Below are 21,561 nucleotides of genomic sequence, written 5' to 3'. Positions count from 1 at the left end.
TAGACACCTGGATAAGTGGGTCAATGTATAACAATGACAGCAGCAATGTCTCTTCTTTGGAGTTTTAACTCTATTTACCATGTCCTGTTTTCTTTTCCCTAGAAGGTTTGCAAATAACTTGACACAATTCAATCGAGCTTTTGGTGGAGACACAAGGAATTTAACAGAAAACTACACTTGATATCATGGGCTTCAATCTGTCAACCCAAAGCTGCCTAAGGATTGGAATTCAGAAAAAGTTCAATGGATAACTGTGCTTTTCAACTAAAACTTGGTTGGGGGCTTCTAACCAATTCTTCCCAACTTTGGGCTCATGTGCTAAAGGTTAAATATTTAAATAATCATGCAACTTTCATCCATTGTCAAAGAAATGTCCATGGATCTCAAATGTGGAACATATTTTAAAAAACACTGACCAATCTTAGAAGATATGGTATGTCATCGAGTGGGTAATAGGATTGATATTGATATATGGACTGACTCATAGATACCATGATGTGATTGTTTTTGCATCCCTAACTCTAATCAGAGGATCTCAATGTTCACAAAAGTCAATAAGCTCATGTCCTACAGAAGCTGGTCTGGCAACCTACTATTCAACATCTTCCAATATACCATTGCCTCATCATTGCTCATATACCTTTGAGTACTAACACAAATGAGGATAAATGGTTCACACTTTTTTCAAAATCGGGTTTGTTCTCTTCTAGGATTGCAGCTGCATACCTTTCCAATACTTTCACAACCAGCTTATCCAACAGTGCACAGGATAAGATTTGGCCTCCGTTATGAAAGTTTCAACCCCATCACAAATTCATTTTGTTTGTATGGAAGGCACTTAAGGACATAGTTGTCCAAGCTTCGCCTAGGCGTCCAGGCGCCTTTTTTTTAATGGACACCTTGGTCGCCTACACGGCAATGCCTTGGGTTGCCTATTACCAAGAAAAACTCTTTGGCAAAATTATTTGAACCTAAATCCCACATGCCCCTTTGGCAAACTCTTTTCTTTTAATGCAGTTCTCTAAAAGGATATGGGCAGCAAATTCATTGGGTCTTAGAACTGAGAACGTGAGGACAGAATCAGTCTGTGACCTCTTCCAAAAAAAAATTGACCTCAATCCCATTAGGAAAATTAAAAAAGAAAAGAATTTTGAACTCAATGTCTATCACCATTTACTTTATTTGGCCCACCTGGTCTTCTCATTGGAACCAACCCACCCACCCACCCCAATTCTCAAGAACATTCTCAAATGGGAAAATGATCTCTGCTATCATCATATCAGACATCCCATAACAGTCACAGATATATCAATCTCGCCCACCCCCCAAACCCACGGTATTCTCAATTGGTTGCCATCCCATCATCCTAACTGATGGTGGCTTCAATGAGGACAAGAAGGAAGCAGGATGGGGCGCCTGTTATAACTTATAACTCATCAAGGGAATATTATCGATGGCTTCATAGAATATGGTTTTGCAAGATATCCAAAGGAATCAGAAGCTCGAGGGATCCAGCAAAGAATTCAGGAAGCCAAACAGCAGATGGGCACAAACACCATAGAGATTTGGACGGATTCTCAGCAAATGGTGAATTGGTTGACCAATAAGGAGTTTCATTGGACATGGCAGTTATTTGCAGTATTGTTCGATACCAAAACCTTTTGACTTGTTTTCATTCTGTTTTAGTTGTTAAGAAAGACAGGTCAGATGTAGAGATTGCTCAGAGCTCACCAACTGACCTTCTGCCTCCATTGATGTAGACCTTAAGTTCGTGCTGACACTTTTATTTAAAATTATATTTCCTTTTCTCATAAAACAAAAACAAAAACATAAAAACTTCACAACAACTACAAGTCCACCCTATGGGGAAAATGGTCCTATAAGATGCCCCAAGATCAAAAGTAAAAGCAATCCTATGGCATGAATAAAATGAAACAAAGGTTTTTAATTCACAATCAGGCATCATATTGATCTCCATTGGTTCCGATTCGAAGTTGCCAGAAATCAATTGGTATCGGAGAGGGGTAGGTTTCTTCCGATTTCAATTTTTTGGAGTTTTTACTCAATAAACTTACAAATTTGGCCAAAACAGTGGATTTCATTCACTTTTTTGTCTTTTTGGTTTCTTGAACATTTGACCAATCCAATTTTCATTGTATAGACGTGCAAGAAACTAGAAGTAGCCTCCATCAATTCTGATTCAAGTTGGGCGATTCCGCTGATTTTGACTTGATTTTTGAAACCTTGGAAAGAAATCAAAATTAAACCTAGAAGAGATGTTCTAGTCCAAAATAAAGTTCCTAATCAACTAAATGTGGTTTTGAAATTTAAAGGAAATCAATATCTTGAGCAATTTGCAATAGCAACTACCAGTAGCACTGTAAACGGGTTATCTTACAAGGCAATGAGGCATTTAGGAATTCTGAAAGAGATTCTAGGTTCTGATTAGATTGTCTATTCAATTGAATGGTTTCAAGAAAATGGCCATAGAGGTCTCTGAAGAAAACACTATTTTTATAGTTATACACAGTAACAGGAGACTCCTCACCTGATCCTTGGTCCCCTCCCCCCCCCCCCCCAAAAAAAAAAAAAAAACATCTGAATAACTTCCAATTTTTCATTTGAGGAAAAAATTCTGTAAGAGATGAAATGAGGTTCGGAGTTAGCAGCTTTATCTGTTTGTATATCAATCATTACAATTGCATGTTTTTAATAATGAAAAGCTAAACAATTTGAACCTTTTAGCATTCCTGGTTTTCTATATTCAACAAGTTCAAGAGAGGATGGTTTGTAAGAAGTTAGAACTCAGCCACTATTGCTTTATCACAAGAAAATAAAAATCATATATGGATGCTTACCGTAGGATAGGGCCACTTTGAGTGTTCTTGCCACCAAATTTTCAATACCGAAGCGGTATCACCAGGTAATTTTCCTGCCCTTCTTTCACTTAGTATCTCCTCTTACAAATTCAATTCTTGACCTAAATCCCTGCAACCAAGGGAAACATATTTAATGGTTCAGACTGTTGTTCAGTTGATCATGAGAACTATCAACTGAACCTACAGAAGCTTATGATTTACACTGCTTTCCTTGTAACAGGGATACACTCCACTGAACAAAGGCACAGCTATTTGAGCTTTGATGAGGAGTTGAGGACAGGGATTCACTCTAAAAGGAGAAAGAGTAAGAGTCAAAGAGAAACAGGATGACGAATCGTGGGATGAATTGACCGATCCTAGGGTTTTTCACACAAATATTTATCCCGTTTGGATTCAAATTGATCAAAATGAAGAAGGAAATCAAACCTGGTACATGCTTCGAGCGAAAACCAACGCAGCGCCGCAAGCAAAGTTGAGAGTCTCCTCTTCGTCAGGTTTTGAGCTTTCGAACTTCTCTTCTCCTGAGAAAGAGAACTAACAGAGCAGTGCCATGAGCAAAGTCTCGAGTCTCCTCTTCGTCAGGTTTTGCTTCCGAGCTTCTCTAAAGAAAGCCAACACAGCAGCACGAGCAAGGTGAAGAGTCGAGTTTTTATTTTACTTCTTTTTAGTCGGGATATAAAAAGGAGAATGTAAACATAGAAGTAAATTTTTCTTTACATGTAATATACATTCCCCCAGCAACCAAACACCTAAAATTAATTCTCCTCGGGGGGAAAAAAAGTCCACTTTAAATTAAAAAAAAATTGCATTTCCCCTGCAACCAAACAAAGCCTCAGTTCATTCATTTCTTGAATTTAGAAGAGTTGACTGATTACATCGTATATCTTTAAATCCATATACAGTCATTTTTTAATTAAGTGATGGTCATGGATTATTACTACCAAAAGCTGCAAAGGCAATGAAACTATGCAGCTTAACACTACTGATTACAAGGTCCACTCATATCTATAAGAGGGAGGGGAAAAAAAGGAGGATCAGGGATAAAAACAGGTGCTCTCAAAGTGGGCAACTGTTGAAATAAACTGTTGGCAACTGTTATTCGCTCATATTGTCTTAGTTCCCTAATTCCAATGCTACAGTTCCACCGTTATCTCAGATGCAGCTGCTGCTGCAGATGCTGCATTGTCCAACCCCATCTTTTGTAACTCATTCACGAACCCATTAAAATCATCTGGGTTGATTTTGTATGGTGTGTGTACAGCACTGGGGAATGATTTGTTTGTCACCTCTTCCTTGTATTGCAAAAGGGCTTTGTTGATGGCCTCACCAATGTGCCCATACTGCTTACAAAACTTTGGGGTGACCTGCCAAAAATAAAGTGAACCGCTAAGTATAAGTTCCTCGATATATATGAGAAGACAAAAAACAGATGAGACAATTGATATAATGACCTTTGCATGGTGAGGGTGTTGCATCATTCCCAATAGATCATGATAAACAAGCACCTGTGTCAAGATTTGGACCCAGTTAAGTGAAACTAAATTAATCCTCTACATCACTTTAAGACGAGGCAAGAAAGAAGAAATCAAGTGCCAGCTTGGGTGGTGAATCATTAGTCATCTGTTTTTAATAGCAACATATAGGACAAATTTAAGTGTGGTGTCACCTAAATAGGATTCGTGATGTAGCATGGAAAGATGGAATTTGCTAACATCAAACCAAAGGATGTATGCATAAATGTTCCCTTTTTATTCCCTACACTTCATTGAGTATATCATCCATTTCCCAGTAGATATTGCATAAGAAAAATTTTGATTTCTTAACATCATCCTAAAGAAAAATTTTGTAGTTCTGAGGAATAGTTTCAAGATCTAATCTTTCCTACTCCTGTCACAATGAAACTGGTTTCCCAAGTAAACAAAAAATGTTGACTACCTCTTGGAGATTGTCGATGTGGTATTACATTGTTTTTTCCTATACTTATGTTTGCACTGGCAACACTGGATTGTCCTCATGGAGGAACGCATCGTTTGGCCTGTCAATGTCTAACCAAGCGACTGAACATGCCCAGTGACAGTGCGACTACATTATTTAGAAAAGCAAATACACATTTCTAAGTCATTGGTGTGAGCACTAGTGTGCAACAAAAGAAAGAGCCAGAGAACCACAAAACCTGCCCACTGCAGAATGGTCCAGCCCCAATGCCAATGGTGGGAATTCGAAGTGCAGAAGTTGTAGCTGCGGCAACAGGTGCAGGAACACATTCCAGAACAACTGAAAAGCACCCGACTTCCTGCAAAGCAAGTGCTGTCTCCACAACCTGCACAAATTAATCAGCTTATCAAATTAGGTGAGGGGAGGTGGGGGGGGGGAAGAGGTTAACAGGTAGAATCAGCAAAAAGGAGAGACCTTGACGGCACTGGCAACATTTCTCCCTTGAGGCCTAAATCCCCCAAGAACACTAATTGCCTGAGGTGTAAGCCCAACATGGCCCATGACGGCAATTCCTGCTTCAACAATGGCCTTTGCAGCTGCTATCCTAGAAGGAACACCTCCTTCTAATTTAATTGCATCCATGCCCCCTTCCTTGAGAACCCTAACTGCTGTGTCAATGGCCTAACCATAATTGCCACCAAACAGTTACCAACCATAAACCAAAATGCAACAAATAAGGCTCTGTAACACTTGAATTCAGAAGTAACCATAAGAGAGTTTATCTTCTTCTTGTGATTCTCGTTACTATTACCTGCTGAGAACTAGACTCATAGGTGCCAAAGGGGAGGTCACCGACGAGAAGGGGGCGTTTTGCACCACGAGCGACAGCACGGCAGTGGACGAGCATCTCATCAAGGGAAATGGGAAGGGTGGTATCGTGGCCATGGACTACCATGGAAGCTGAGTCTCCAACAAGGCAAATATCGATGCCAACATCATCAACATGAACGGCTGATGGGTAGTCATAAGCGGTTACAACAGTAATTGGTTCAGACTTTCGGTGTTTCTGCCTCAGGTGGGTTAGGGTGACTCGGTGATCGGGGTTTTGAGGCTTAGGTCCGCCATAAACTGTGTTCTCAGGGACATTGCTCATCCATCTCAAATAGGAAGACAGATAAGCGGCTCTGGAGAAGATATTTGAAGAAGAAGAAGAAGCTTTCGAAAGAATCGAGGAGAGCAACATAGTCGAGAACGGATAGCTAGAAGAGGGAGACCGAGGGAGACCGCGAGATGCAGGTTGAAAACTTGGCGGAGCGGGCTACGATGGTGTTTCAGCCGTGCCTAACGAGGAGGAGGTTGGGGTTGGGCACGCGCGAGCTTTCCTTGAGCTAGCAGCGATGTGAAGCGGCAAAGAGACTTTGTCCTAGAGTGTGCCCCCGCGCCGAATTTTTATCTACTGCTGTAATTGGAGCGTTGCTGCCATGTGTGCACAGTGGGGCCCGCTGTGCACACATGGCCGTTGCTGCGTCGCACGATGCGCATAGCAGCGCTCCAGTTACAGAAGCAGATAAAGGTCTCCCTACGCCTAGACACAAGATGGATTTTTATCCGCTCCAGTACTGGAGGCGCTGCTATGCGCATCGTGTGGCGCAGCAGCGGCCATGTGTGCATAGTGGGGCCCATTGTGCATACATGTCCGCTGCTGCACCGCACAATGGCACAGCGGTGGATAAAAATCCACACAAGATGGGGACAAATAACAAGGACACGATACGACCTCGAATGACAACCCCAACCCCAAAGACAGAAATCTTAACTTTGTTGATGCTAATGCATGCATTCCCATTGGCCTTGCATTGGTGCAAGGGTCACACTCTTAAACAGAGAACGTGTTCACGCAAGTAAAATAGCCTTTTCTAGAACAGAGTTAGATAGCTTTTATTCAATCTAAATGAGATGATAACTACTTAGTTGGTAATAACAAATAACAACCTAGTTAAGTAGAATAGTTTTCCACAACAAGTGAGAGCGCTGTTAGGAAAGAGATTGTTGCGGCGTCATATAGTCCCTACACCAGCATAGGGACCATTGAGAGCACATGCAAAGGCATCAACATGGATGACATTTTTTATTTTAGAAGGGGTTGCACTGTAATTTTGCACACTCCTGTGTCTGGGCACAGGAATCACACGACAAAGAAGTGTTCTTTTTCCCTATTTATAAAAAGAGAAGCCATGCCAATATTTAGAATCATAAATACAACAAGAAAACATATATAATAAAACTATGGGAAAAGGTTGGGTACACCGCCATTGTACCGTAAATTTTAGTATCTATTGTGTCTATCTCTCTTCCCTAGGGGTGTCAATACCCAACCCGAACCGATGAAACCGGCCCGAACGAGCCCAGACCACACCGGATCGAACTCTTAATGGTTCGGGTTCAGTTTGTGGATCCAAAGAGGTAAACGGTTTGGTTTGGTTTGGGCTAGCTCTACGGTGCACCGGTAGCCCGAACCCAAATCGAACTGACCTAACCCGATAAATGAGTAAATCAATAAATGCCTAATGCCCCATTGCCCCCTAAATGTGTTGTGATAGTTTCTCATTTTATCTCATATCTTTTGTTAGTGATTATCCAACCAATTGTATTCATAGGCCATAGGACATAGAATACAAAGATGCATTGTATTTGAAATATTTTATGTACTTAAAAGAAAAAGAGAAGAAAAATTAGCACTAACCGGACCTTACTAGTTATATAAAACCGGTACCAAACCGAATCCAAACCGATATCAACCCGTTATCATAAATCGAAACCGACACGAAACCAAACCGCACCGAAACCGAATATTTCTTAATGGTTTGGTTTCGATTTCTATAAAAGTCACACCAAAACCGAAAAGCCCGAACCAGCCCGTTGACACCCCTACTCTTCCCCTTTGGAAATAATTCCCCTACCCCTCCTGTATAATGCCCCATCCCATACTTTTATTGGTGCTGCCCGCTAATTACCGCACACGGTCAGTGTGCCTATCCCTCCACCTAAAATTGTTCAGGAACAATCCAAGTTCAAATATATAGTTTTGTGTCCAGCTGTATTAGGAATGTCCTTGCCATCTAATCTGTGGGACCACGCAACTAGAGTCATAGTCATCATCACCATCCAAGAGAGAGAAACAGAGAGGAAAAAACTCGGATGATAATTTATAACTAAGAAAATCATTTAAAAGGAGAAAGATAAATGCTGAAATGGGCAAGGAAAGTGCATTTGGTTCTTGAAAGTCCATTGACATCATTCATAAGCATTGCTAACAGGGAAATTTTTTAAATTTTCAGAACAGAAAATTTATCCATCAATTAGAATTTAGAATAGCGGCTTCAATTCCCCTCCCCCAACAGAAAACTTGATAATAAAAAAAAGGCCATACCCAGTGTACAAGGCTCCCGCGTTTAGCAGGGTCTAGGGAAGGTCAAATGTACACAGCCTTACCCCTGTATTCAGAGAGGCTGTTTCCAGGACTTGAACCTGTGACCAAGCATTCAGCAGGTGAGCACTTGACCAACGCGCCAAGCACAACCTTCAACAAAAAACTTGATGGCGATACATTATTTCCATGAAAAGAAAAACTATTCTCCATATTTCAGCTAGAATTGTTGTGGATGGAAATAAAAGTCTGCTTATTTATTCTGTGCCCTTGCATCTTACAATATTCATTGTAAGTAGAACCACTCTATCCAAAGAGATAAAAAATTAAATCAAGGATTTTTAACTTTCAGAATCATATCATTCAAAGAATTAAAGGGTCCATATCTGCTCTGAGGGAGACATCTCAAGTGCTGTTAACACTCCCCAAAGACTGAATATGGCAAGCATATACTAAAAAAACCTTGAGGAGAGAAACTGTTAAGACCATTCAATTTTGGCGCAGTGTTACATGTCTGTCTATTCAGCCTTATTCCCTTTCCAATAAAGTACATACATTATACCTGAATTTTTTGAATGATACAATGAATAAAATGGCAAAGAAGGTTAACAAGGATCAGTATATTTAATAGTGATTGCTATGAAGGTATTATGCATACACCAGAAATGATGCATAGCAGCTAACCATATAAATGGCCCATAACTCATCTACTAGAGCCAGTAAAACAGCAACCTCCACCTCCCCAATCAAGCCAACTACAATGACCTTAACAATGCTATGTTCCTTAAGTCTTCTACATTCAAGCTATGTTATTGCAAAAAATTCTCATCTAGAGTCGAACCCTTATTAAGAACATATCCAGCCTTCTTCAGCTTCATATGAAGATCATGGAGAATGGAATAGATCAGTTTAGACTGACTATGAGATTTATCACCAACCACGAACACATGGACTCTGTTCCCCACTTCAATCCAGCTACAACCAGGCTGTTTCTTCAACCCTTTATCCTTCATCTTCAACCTCACTCGAGAAGCCTCTTTCCATCTCCCTGCTGAAGCATATATGTTTGATAACAACATGTATGTCCCTGCATTATCTGGCTCCACCTCTAGAAGCCTCCTCGCAGCTAATTTCCCTATCTTTACATTCCTGTGAACATTACACCCTGCAAGAAGAGCTCCCCACACATTAGCTGATGGTTTAGTCCCCAAATGCTCTATGAAATCGAACGCCTCCTTCAGTCTTCCAGCTCGCCCACAAAGATCAACCACGCAAGCGTAATGGTCTTCTCTTACATCAATGGATCTGTCTTTCATCAATTCCTCAAAATACTTCAGACCCTCATCCACCAAACCAGAGTGGCTGCATGCAGAGAGCACCCCAACATAGGTAACATCATCAGGTTTGAACCCATATTTCTGCATTTCTTTAAACAACTGGATAGCTTCTCTACCATAGCCATGGTGTGCATAGGCTGCAATTATTCCATTCCAAGACACAACATCCCTTTGACTTGATCTATCAAACATATCTCTTGCAATGTTCATCTCCCCACATTTAGCGTAAGTACTTATGAGGGCTGACTCTACAAGTGTACTATTCTGGAAAACTGTTTTGCTTATTATCTGATGGATTTGTCTTCCCTCACCAAGCCCTGCTAAATTGCTACAAGCACCTAATATGCTTACGAAGGTTCCTTGATTAGGCTTGATTCCATCAGCCTGCATTGCTGAGAAAACCTTTAAAGCTTCCTCGCTCTGTCCATCTTGAACATATCCAGTGATCATCGTCGTCCAAGAGACAACATTTCTTCGTTGCATCTCGTTGAACAATTTCCTGGCTCGCCTTAGATCTCCATTCTGAATAAAGCCTGTAATCATCGTATTCCATGATGGAATGTCCCTCTCAGACATTCTCTCAAACAAGTCAAGAGCTTCATCCAGTCTCAAATTTTGCGCATAACCAGTGATCATGGCATTCCAAGAAATAACATTTCGCTCAGGCATCTTATCAAATAGATCCCGTGCTTCATCAATCCTCCCATTCTGTGATAAACCTGCAACCATTGCTGTCCAAGATATAACATCTCTTTCTTGCATCCTATCAAAAAGTTGCCATGCTTCATCAATTCTTCCATGTTGAGCCATGGCTGTAATAATTGTGTTCCAAGAAACAACATTTCTGTCGGGCATTTTCTGAAATAGCTCAAAAGCAGAATCAATTCGACCATTCTGTGCATACCCAGAAATCATAGTGTTCCAAGAGATGACATTCTTGTGAGGCATCTGCCTAAAAAGCTTTTCTGCTCTTAAAATCTGGTTCGATTGGATATAGCCAGACAACATCGCCGTCCATGTGACTACGTTCTTCTTTGCTTCTGTTTCGTCAAAGAGCAGCCGTGCTTCTTCAACCATTCCACATTTGATGTACCCAGAGATCATAGCTGTCCATGTAACAACATCCTGAATAGGCATTCGGTCAAAGATTTGACGAGCCTCAGCAATCTTCCCTTCTCTGCTGAGCTTGGAGATGAGAAAATTTGATCGAGCAACATTCTGATCTATAGAATAATCTCTTTTTGATGAGGAGATTTCACTAGGTTTGTAGTCTGAATGATAATACCGACTGAAATGCTCCAACCATGACAATTTGAGATCAGGTACAATGAGAAGAAGAGTATGAACTGATGTTAGTGCAGCTAACCTAACTGGGATTATTCTATATGGTGTGTAAACAGCAGTGGGAAACAACTTCTTCCATGTGTTCCGAAGAAGCCTTATTGATGACCTCGCCCATGCGCCCATGTTGCCTACAAAGCTTTTGGATGATCTGCTAAAAAAAGAGTGGACCCCTTGGGTATTTTTTTCCTCAAATATATGGGAAGATACTGAAAACCAGAGAAACAAATGATAGACCAACCTTGGCGTGGTGAGGTAGTTGCATCATTCCCAACAGATCATGGTAAAGTAGCACCTAAATCAAAATTTGGATCCCAGTTCAGTGAAACTAATCCTCTAACCATGCTCCCCTTCCCTCCTTTAAGCAGAGGCAAAAAAGAAACAAGGTGAGAGGTAACATGAATGCAAAATTGCAAGCTATCAGTATTCCACCAGCAACAAATTAGAAAAAATAACCATACTTTCCTCCCCTACTTTAAGAGGAAACAAGGTGAGAGGTAACATAATGAAAAATTTCCAGCTATCAGTATTCCACCAGCAACGACTAGAAAAAATTTGGATTGTGGTCTTACCTAATAGGAAGATGGGGGCAATGGAATTGTTAGTTCGATTTGATAACATCAAACCAAAGGTTTTATGTTGTAGAGATGTGCCTGCTGACTGGTGACACACAAATCTGAATAAAACCAAACTTGTTGACCAGCCGACAGGTCCAACCCTAACCCGTGAAATTTTTTGGCCTAGACGCATTTTATACCTTTCACTTGACAAGCCAAACAGTTGAAGGGAAATAATGAGAAATATATATATATTTTAAATAATTGTGATGTGTGGCATCAAGCCATTACATGAGATGCTTACTTGAGGTGGTTCCATTACCAGCCCAAAGACTCAATAAAAAGTTTGTACATGTCCAAAAGGTGAAGCCCGTTTTGGATGTGTGGGTGGGTTTGAAGCTCATTTCTCAAAGGAAGAAATGCAAGAGAATGTAAATCCTTCTCCCACATCGCTATCTTGCTTCCTCTGATTCTCTCCCCCACCTATATGTCTCTTTCAATATAACTTGAGGTAATGGAAGAAGAATGCAAGAGCACACACTCACATCACACATCGTGTTCATCTCTCTCATAGTCCAGTTTTTTGCTTCCTTTTTCATCAAAACGTACAATGATGGTTTCCTTGTCAAAATACTTGAATACAACCCCTTTTAATGGTGCTGCTTACAAGGAAATGTTCCATAACTCCTCATCATGATACCTAGTGGCTCCTCATTTGAAAAAAAAAATCAATTAGACTTTTCTTTTGATTAGTCATTTTATAATTTCCTGCAGTTTGAGTTGATTTTCCATGTATTACTGTAAGAGACAAGGAGGAAGAAACTTGCATCCTCACATGAGTCGTGCTAGTATAGCTATACTGTTCTCCACGCTTGAGTTGGCTAGCAATTTATTTCTCTGGACAAAGAGTTAAATTTTTTAAATAGCACAAAAACATAAAACATAGATATTGAATAACATTTTTTTTTTAAATGATACAAGGCTTCACAATCAGAAATGACTTATGAGAACCCTAGAATTTCAACAAATCAATTTCAAGATTAGATGATTAGATCTGAAGAAACAGATTTCCTAATTAGATTAATAGTGGGCAGTAAAATTCCACATCCTTTTGATGTCCAATTGATTGGTGTACAACATATTAATGTAAATCATTTGAAAATTAAACGCAAATACTTTCTCAATCTAAAAATGAAAAGGCACTGGCAACTAACTTGAAATACATCGTTGGAATCAACATTCCTATATCGTATCTAGGACTAACTCACTACTTTGAGAGTCCCCCCCCCCTTTCTTTTACTGATTGTTTCTGCTTATTTAGCTTATTCACATGCAATGCAACTATAAAAGGTTAATTTAAAGCTCATTTGAATTTCAACTATATGCTCTTTGGAGCGGAAAGAAAAACTACCAATATAAATGGATACAGTAGGCTATTCAGGACTAGATCCCAACTACAGCAAGCCATCAACACCATATGGGAGTATTTAATTTGACCTGTTTCCTGAAAAGATAAAGCAAGAGATTAACCTGGATTGGCAAAGCATCCATATCTGCTCTTAGGGCAAAAAAACTGAGGGGACCCCCGACCCTAAAGTAGCAACGACACCATTCCCTGTGGCCATTTTTACCCAATACCCATCTGATCAAGCTCGTGTATAATCAAAGCAGCCTTCTTGAATGAATAAAGAATATATAATCAAAGATTGGTAATAATGGAGGATACACCATGAGGCACGAGTACCTTACCCACCTTATGCTAGCCAATATTTCTCTATTTCTTCCACCCCGTCCAATTCCAGCTGTAGATCAGATGGTTGAGCACCATTGATCAGCTTCACATTGATGAGTGTTCATGGTTTCAAATGCAGAGATACAGTATACAGAATTCACCTCTGGAGCACGAGTTAACTATTGATTGACCTCTTTTCTTGTGGACTTCTCAACCTGAAAACCATAATAAATAGAATATCCAACCTTTAAATCAATAAAGACAAATAACTGTATATAAAGGATCCAAAGAAGATTGCACATTCTTCATCATTATGGAATTATTCAAGATACTACCATGGATCATCTCTTAAGCCTTTTTGTCCTTATGATGACCTAATACAACTTCCCAGACCCATATGGTGCTCATAAGGTGGGTAAGGTTCTCATAGATTGCATTTCCAAATTTAAATACTAACTAATCATAATTCTTTAGGAAACATTACTACTTTCTCATCAGGATCACACCTACAGTAGGGCAGTCCGCCTCCAAAGATTCCCCTGCTTTGTGCGATAATTCTCAATCTAACACTTGATGGTAAAATTAGAATTGGCCCACTTGCAAATTCCCAAAGCTTCTTCAGATGTTTCATTCCACATGCATGGAAAAACATGTCTAACATTTTGTTGTGCTACTGTCCATATTTGGAAGGAAAGGAATTTTGTATCAGCCATCATCAAGGACATTCTTATTAAAGTAGAGGACTGTTGTCGAGTCCTTATTCCTAAGGGACCGAAATCCCTGAGGAACATGTATGTTCTCGGGTTTGGAGTTCTTGTTGGGTCTTCCTCCTGGATGCTTTGAGGATTTCGTTGTAGGGGGTTCCTTGGGGCCTGTCCCAAGGGTGGAGATGGGTTTCTTATCTCGGGCTGTTTTGTTGGGGTTTCGGGGCCCTCCTTGCTCTCTTGGGGTTTGTCTTTGAGAGGCTTGGAGAGCTGCCTTTCTATGTATGTACATATTCTTTTCCTCTTTTTATTTTTTTGGCAATAAAATTGATATTATCTAAATCCAACAAAAAAAGAGGGTGGCAAGGAGGCAGTAATGGAAAATGAAAGCATAGCATCAAAGCTTTAATTGACCCAAACTGACCCGGCTTCCAGCACATACTTGTCGTATAAAGCAAAACCTCAAGACAATCAAAATTCAAGGTTTGACCATTCTAGATGAACAAATTTTTCTATTACATGGTTACGAGCATGAAAAAAATTATTCTCTAAATTCGGTAATGTAATCAAAGTTGGTGAATTGTTGCCCATTGTAGCATGCACGAGTCCATAAAAGAAGGGAGGGAGAGGCAGAGAGAGAGAGAGAGAGACCAGCCAGCAATTGTCGCCTTTAGGTTGGGAAGAAAAGATTGGCGCTAATAGCAGAGAACCTGAACAGAAACAGAAAGGTGACCCTCTGGCTGTTATGTTGGGGTTTCGGGGCTCGGGCTGTTATGTTGGGGTTTCGGGGCCCTCCTTGCTCTCTTGGGGTTTGTCTTTGAGAGGCTTGGAGAGCTGCCTTTCTATGTATGTACATATTCTTTTCCTCTTTTTATTTTTTTGGCAATAAAATTGATATTATCTAAATCCAACAAAAAAAGAGGGTGGCAAGGAGGCAGTAATGGAAAATGAAAGCATAGCATCAAAGCTTTAATTGACCCAAACTGACCCGGCTTCCAGCACATACTTGTCGTATAAAGCAAAACCTCAAGACAATCAAAATTCAAGGTTTGACCATTCTAGATGAACAAATTTTTCTATTACATGGTTACGAGCATGAAAAAAATTATTCTCTAAATTCGGTAATGTAATCAAAGTTGGTGAATTGTTGCCCATTGTAGCATGCACGAGTCCATAAAAGAAGGGAGGGAGAGGCAGAGAGAGAGAGAGAGAGACCAGCCAGCAATTGTCGCCTTTAGGTTGGGAAGAAAAGATTGGCGCTAATAGCAGAGAACCTGAACAGAAACAGAAAGGTGACCCTCTGGGCAATGTATGAAAATCAAAGGTAAAAGCTGTATGAGCAAAAGAAAAATTAAGAAAGAAACCTGCCAGCAATTGTCGTTTTAACAGCAGAGAACTTCTACAGCAACAGAAAAGGTCACCCTCTGGGCCAATATGAAAATCAAAGATAAAAGCTGTATGAGCAAGAGTAAAATTTGAGAAACTTTGTTCATCACATTTGTAAACTTCTCTAAGCTCATTCACCAAAAAAAAAAATTCTCTAAGCTCCTACTGCCACTACAATATATACCATACAAATCAGGCTCTTTCTCTCTCTCAAGAAGGGGCATTTCAAAAATGCATTTAACAGAAGGGGGAGGCATTGTTTACCTTCAAAGTCACAAGTGCAGCTTCTCCATGTGATCTTAGCTCTTCGCTACTTGTCTATCCCACCACTGCAACTACTGGTGATTCGTATGCATTCCCGTCATCGTTGACAATTTCTTCTCCACACTAGCTAGGGTTTCACAAACCCTTGTCCACACTCTCACACACTCCCAAGGGAGGGAGAGCTTCAAAATCATGGGAGAGGGGGAAGTGTTTCTCAAAACCGATGGAGACGTAAAGGATACGGGAATGAGAGATTGATCGTAGAGAACTTAATCCAATTAGGGTCTTGATAATTGTCATTAGACTATATAACATATATTTATGTACTACAAGATCCAGTCTATTAAAATTACATTTTTGGAGATTCTATAATTTCCCATTGGACCGGAAAAAGATCTTGTGCAGCTGTGGCGGGAGCTGCACAGGTGCAGCACCGCAAAACAACAGCAAAAACAGGGGTATGGTAGTCATTTCACAGGTGGCTCCCACCTGGGCCCCATAGAAATAATCACCCTCTCCCTGTATTTGGGGTGGTTTTCGTGCTGCACTTGTGTAGCTCCCGCCACAGCTGCACAAGAGCCAAGTCTCATTGGACCTGTAAAACATTTCAAAAAAATGTTTAGACATTTCTCTTTCTTAGATATTCGATCAATTAGGGTAATGGATTTTATATTAAGCGTCACTTTTGAAAATCGCTAAAAAGTGTGAATCTAGAACACCGATATATAAACATTTTGATTACCTTCCAAAACCTCACACTCCGACACATCCAAAATGTTATGGATTCTAAGCTCTATTCCTACATTTTGGATGTCCTGTTCTTATTTTCCTATTTCTATTTATAATCAAGTTAGACTTTATGAATGTAAGGTTTTTGAAAGGGAGTTCATGATAACCATAAAGGATGGTCCCTATCTCTTGGGAAGTATTGATTAACAAAACAACTAGGTGGTCTGGGATTTAGTGGTTTTGCTATGCATAACAAGGCCACCCTCTTTGTTAATTTAGTTTGGTGACTACTGTGCACCGTCAAGATTCAAGAATGATGAGCTCAATTCCTTAAGATTAAGGTAGCATTTGTTATGCATTCTTGGAATACATTCTAAGTCGATTTCATATTATCAGATGAAGAAAAATAGTTATTTTTATTGCTCGAGAATGCGAAATCAACCTAGAAGACATACAAAGAACACACACCAAACACAACCTAAGCATTTCTTTAATACTTTCTTTTTTATCAACGCACTATCCATAAAAGGGCTCTCTTACAAGGTGTTAATTGAGAAAACACCTATTATGGACTCCAATTCTATTGATAATGAATGGTTTTCCTCCTATGCCAGGAATAGTATATTAACAAGCAGATTAGTTATGACTTGTCTTGCTAAAATTAAGAGTGCAGGTATCTATTCATGGTGGTAGGAGGACTTGAAATGTGTTTGGAAACACAAAATTCATCCGCAGTTTAAGCTCTTTTGGTGGTAGGAGGATTTGGAAATTTGTTTGGAAACAAAAAATTCATCATCTATTTAAGCTCTTTTGGTGGAAGGTTTTGATTGATATATGCTTTATGACTTTGCCTGAATACTAATCGTTGCCTTCTGTTGATCATCCAGTTTTTATTTGTGATGGTTGATATGAAGAGGTTATTGGTATTGTTGGTTGATCAGATTCACAATTTTGTTTTGTTTCTATGAATTATGGTTATGTAAGGGACTAATTGGGGCGTCGACAGACGGATACCAGAAAGTAGAGGTATGGGCAGATTCCTGATCTTGTGCGGTGGGTAATGCAAAGCACTCAGGCTGGGTGGCCATGGAGATTATTTCAGGTTTTTTTTTTTTTAAATCAATTATTTCCTCTTTTTTCATTGAAGATGGATGTATCTATAACTCTTAAGGACTCAAAAGTATCAATAGTAGCACATAAAGTAGCTTTCTTTTAAGGCCAATTCGCTGCCCCGTTTCAATTCCTCACATAGGAGTGGAAATGAGCACCCTACCCCCTACCCGAACACACTGTCCAAGATGGGGTAGGGTGGTCATTTTCGCTCCTATGTGAGGAATTGGAGGGAATTGGAGTGGGCAGTGAATTGGAGGTGATAATTATTCTAGTTAACTATCACTGCAAATTTCAATAGTTTTCTTTTGCTTTCCATTAAAAAAAAAGGGAAAAGTACATTGTGATCCCCTGAGGTTTGTCCTAAATACAGAGCGACCCCTTATGTTTCCAAATTATACAGCCGCACCCCCTGAGTTTAGGTTATTTGTTACAGTCAGTCCCACCCCGTTAGTTCGGTGTTACGGTGTTGGTAAAGTTTGCCTTCAAATGACTAATATACCCCCAATGGAGTGTGAGCTTACCATTTTGCCCATAGGGCATCCCTAACTTCGCACCCCTTCACCCGTTACTCGAATCAGAAAGAGGGTTTAGGGTTCTAGCACTCCTCCCTTTGCTGGCATGATAAGGAAGATGCATATGCATTTTAGGGTTCTCAAGATGGCGATCTGCTGAGGTCATCTTCAACTCCAACCCCTGCCTGCTACACGAACCGAGAACTGTGACGAAGAGAGATACATAACAAGGTTTGCAAGTAGGGTCTCTGGGTATTTGCTAGCAGAGAATGATGGAGGATGTTGGGTGAAGTTTCAGGACTAACAAAGCTGGATTGGGAAAGATATGGACAGTTGCAAGCATTTGGAAAATAACCCCAAAACATGGTATTCATAGGATCTGAGAATGCTAAAAGAGTTCTGACGGATTGGAAAGGTCTGTTTTTTGCGGATATTGCCTGGAAGAGAAAGTGGAAAATGGTCCTGTTCTACGAAAAAAAAAGTTAAGCAAATACTAATTAAGAGAGAGAGAGAGAGAGAATACGGTGATCTTTTCCTCTCTCTCCTTGACTCAGAGGTTCGGGAAACAGAGGTTGATCTGATAGTCCATCCCTCCTTTCCTTCGCATTTATATACTTGTTTTACCTTTTTTTTTTTTTTTTTTTCTTTGAGACTTTAATCTATTCTTTTTACAATTTTAATCTTGAAATTTCTGGAGTTGTCATGTAAGAGAGGAGATCTGAAACTTGACCTTCGATCGAGAGGCTTGGATCCAGAGGCTTCGATCGAGAGTCATTGTCTTTGCTGAAACAATACAAGGGAAGAAGAATAAGAGGACAAGAAAGAGAAAGGAGCAGAGGTGGAGAGAGGAGTGGCAGGGAGTTTAGTTCCCACCTGCGTTTTACAACCACAAAAAACAAAGGGGGAGAGGAGTGGCAGGGAGTTTAGTTCCCACCTGCGTTTTACAACCAAAAAAAACAAAGGGGGAGGGGGTCACCGGCATGACAAGAGTGGACACCCCGATTGGCGGCATGGAAGCTACCATGGCCATCACCCATGTGGCATTTTACATTGTATTATTTGACACCGTGCGCTCAGGGGATGCGGTTATATAATTTAAAAACACAGGGGGTCAATTTGCATTTAAGACAAACCTTAGGGAGTCACAATGTAATTTTCCCAAAAAAATAGGTTGGGCAAACTCATGAGCTAAACCACAAGGGAAAAAAAAAGTTGGTTTTCTTGGTTGTCCCAAGTAGGTAGATCTATTTTTGACATAGTTAATTTACCAAAATAAAAATTATATATTTTTTACATAGCTAGTCATTTATAGCTGAAATATAGTGGATGTATTAATCCCAAAGTTCCCTAGTCATATTTGCATGTATTAACAGAGGGATGCATTGACATACCTGAACGAGTAGGGTAAATAATTGAAGGGAAAAGGCTAGGCATGTCATCAGTGTGTTGCATGCTGGCGGATAGTACGTCTATCTCTCTCTTCCCCTTTTGAAATAATCCCCACCTCTCCTATATGATACTCCCATTTAGGGGAGTCATTGGTCGGGTTCGATCGGACCTACCAGGGCCTCACGGTGGCCTGCACCGTGACCGCCCGTTTAAGTATTCGAGGCGGGCCTGGTTGGGCTAGATCGAGCTTCAGGCTATAATCGGGTAATATAATTAGTCCTTAACCAGGCCTTAAACGGTGCAAAATCGGGCTATGGGCTTGTTTAAATATAAACGGGCTTTAAACGGTACAGCCCATTAAAATTGAATATTTTAATTTTATTATGAATGGTTGTCTGAGTTGTTACCATTGAACTGCCATTTGTTTTTACTTTTTGCCTCCTTGAGCTCGGAACATTTTGTGTTAGAATTGAATTTGTAATGTTTAAAGCTATTCCTTTGTGTTGTATGTCTGTATCAAAAAGAAAAAAAAAATGGCTCACGGAGGCATTGAGTTTCGATGCAGCCGTCAGATTTTCCTCTTACTTTAAGGGCTTTCTTATGGTAAAAAAGGACTCTAATGTCATCTCGTGGGTGTTTGGCATCAATAATGGTCGTTGATTAGTTTTAAATCCCAGATTTGGAAGTGATTTAATTTATTGGTCTAGCTCTAATCTTGACCTCTTAGGGTTGGAATCAATAACAAACCAAACCAATTAACACCTTTACCGTGCGCTCCCATTCGTCCCATGCTAGCACAAAGACCATAATCTCAGACAGAGAATACTTTACTTATTCATAAAAATAAAAAGAATGGAAAATATAACTTTGTCCCAGAGTGTGGCCTAGGCCAGCACTCGCATGAGTGGTAAAAAAAGATACATACATGAGTGCTGGCATAGGGACATAAAAATACCTCTTAGCAGGAATATTCCTGCTACAAGGCTAGCATTGTTTTTGAAAATTTATAGGTGGAAACCTTTCTTCTCTATCTGTAGTTTTGTTATTTGACATGTCTATGGGACTGCAGAATTGTTACCTATGGCAAGTGTACGAAGATTGTTCCAATATTTGGGGGTTTGCTTCCAAATATTTTAAAAATATATAACCCAATCCAACAAAAGTTAATGTTATAAATAGATTTTGGGCCAACAAATCAAATAGGGTCCAAGCCCATAGCAAAGTTTACAAGTCAAAGGGTCGGGCTAGGTCGGGTTGTAACCGGTTGGGCCTAGAATCGGTCGGTCCGGTCGGACGTCCGACGGGCTAAGATCCTACATCGGGACTGCCAGGTTAGTAAACGTGCCGAGCTGGGCTTTAGTCGGGCGGGCTCGATTTGTTCTGTCGGGCCAGGCCTGGAATCGACACCCCTACCCCTATCTAAGAGTGTCAATGTGTACCGAGTACTGAATACTGAAACCTTTTTTCTGTAACGAATTATCTACATACCGAACTGTATGTTACCATAATGAGATACCTGTATTGAGTCAGAATTCGATACAATAACGGTATGGACATAATACTAAAAATACACCATACTATACCGAATTGTACCAAATCGGGCATGTCGCTAGTGTACTGCATGTTGGCGGATAGTACGCCTATTTCCCCCTTTGAAATAACCCATGCTGCCCCTCCTATATGATACCCCCATCTAAGGGTGTCAATGTGTACCGATTATCGAATACCAAAACTGTTTTCATACCGAATTATCTATACTAAAACGTATTGAATAAGTTCGGTACGGTATCGGTATGAGATACCTATACAAAGTTGGTATCAATTTTAGTATGGACATAAAACTGAAAATATATCATACCATATCGAATACCTGTACCAAATAATACCGAATCGATTCAGCATAGTATCGGTATGAGATTCTTGTACCGAATCAATATTCAACATGATATCGGTATGGGTGTAGTATACCATACCAAAACTGTACCATTATTCTAAAACCTCACTGATTGACATCCTTTGGTCCCATCTTGTGGACCTGCCTCTCCACCAACCATGGTGGGAGCTGGAGGATCCAACCCAACAAAAACGGATCATTATCCGCTACTGTAACTGCAGCGCTACTGTACTCATCGTGCGGCGCTGCAAGTGCCATGTGTACACAGCGGGCCCCACATGGCACCTGCAGCACCGCACGATGAGTACAGCAGCGCTGCAGTTACAGCAGTAGATAAAAATCCAACAAAAACAGGGGGATTT

General features: G+C 40.2%; 2 protein-coding genes across 3 annotated transcripts; both read right to left on the bottom strand.

The window, feature by feature from the left end:
• Positions 1-3,935: 3,935 nt before the first annotated feature.
• On the bottom strand, positions 3,936-6,085 carry LOC122664974 (3-methyl-2-oxobutanoate hydroxymethyltransferase 1, mitochondrial-like). Its single transcript, XM_043861021.1, has 5 exons — positions 5,626-6,085; positions 5,289-5,495; positions 5,053-5,199; positions 4,331-4,384; positions 3,936-4,243 (listed from the first exon to the last, which is right to left on the bottom strand). Exons 1-5 carry the CDS (start codon positions 6,055-6,057, stop codon positions 4,013-4,015), a joined length of 1,071 nt encoding a protein of 356 aa, XP_043716956.1. The 5' UTR covers positions 6,058-6,085; the 3' UTR covers positions 3,936-4,012.
• A 2,690-nt stretch (positions 6,086-8,775) lies between these two features.
• On the bottom strand, positions 8,776-15,432 carry LOC122664973 (pentatricopeptide repeat-containing protein At2g35030, mitochondrial-like). Of its 2 annotated transcripts, XM_043861019.1 has the most exons (5): positions 15,419-15,432; positions 14,564-14,622; positions 13,007-13,423; positions 11,161-11,214; positions 8,776-11,070 (listed from the first exon to the last, which is right to left on the bottom strand). In XM_043861019.1, the coding sequence occupies exon 5, from the start codon at positions 11,043-11,045 to the stop codon at positions 9,051-9,053; it is 1,995 nt and encodes a 664-aa protein (XP_043716954.1). In that variant the 5' UTR covers positions 11,046-11,070; positions 11,161-11,214; positions 13,007-13,423; positions 14,564-14,622; positions 15,419-15,432; the 3' UTR covers positions 8,776-9,050. The 2 variants fall into 2 exon arrangements, with proteins under 2 accessions (XP_043716954.1, XP_043716955.1); XM_043861020.1 differs by lacking the exons at positions 13,007-13,423; positions 14,564-14,622; positions 15,419-15,432 and having other exon boundaries at positions 11,161-11,337.
• Between the last annotated feature and the right edge of the window lie 6,129 nt (positions 15,433-21,561).

Source organism: Telopea speciosissima, chromosome 6, assembly GCF_018873765.1.
Source record: "Telopea speciosissima isolate NSW1024214 ecotype Mountain lineage chromosome 6, Tspe_v1, whole genome shotgun sequence".
Taxonomy (NCBI): Eukaryota; Viridiplantae; Streptophyta; class Magnoliopsida; order Proteales; family Proteaceae; genus Telopea; species Telopea speciosissima.
Note: the sequence above shows the minus strand (reverse complement) of the source record. Positions and strands in the feature narration are given on the sequence as shown.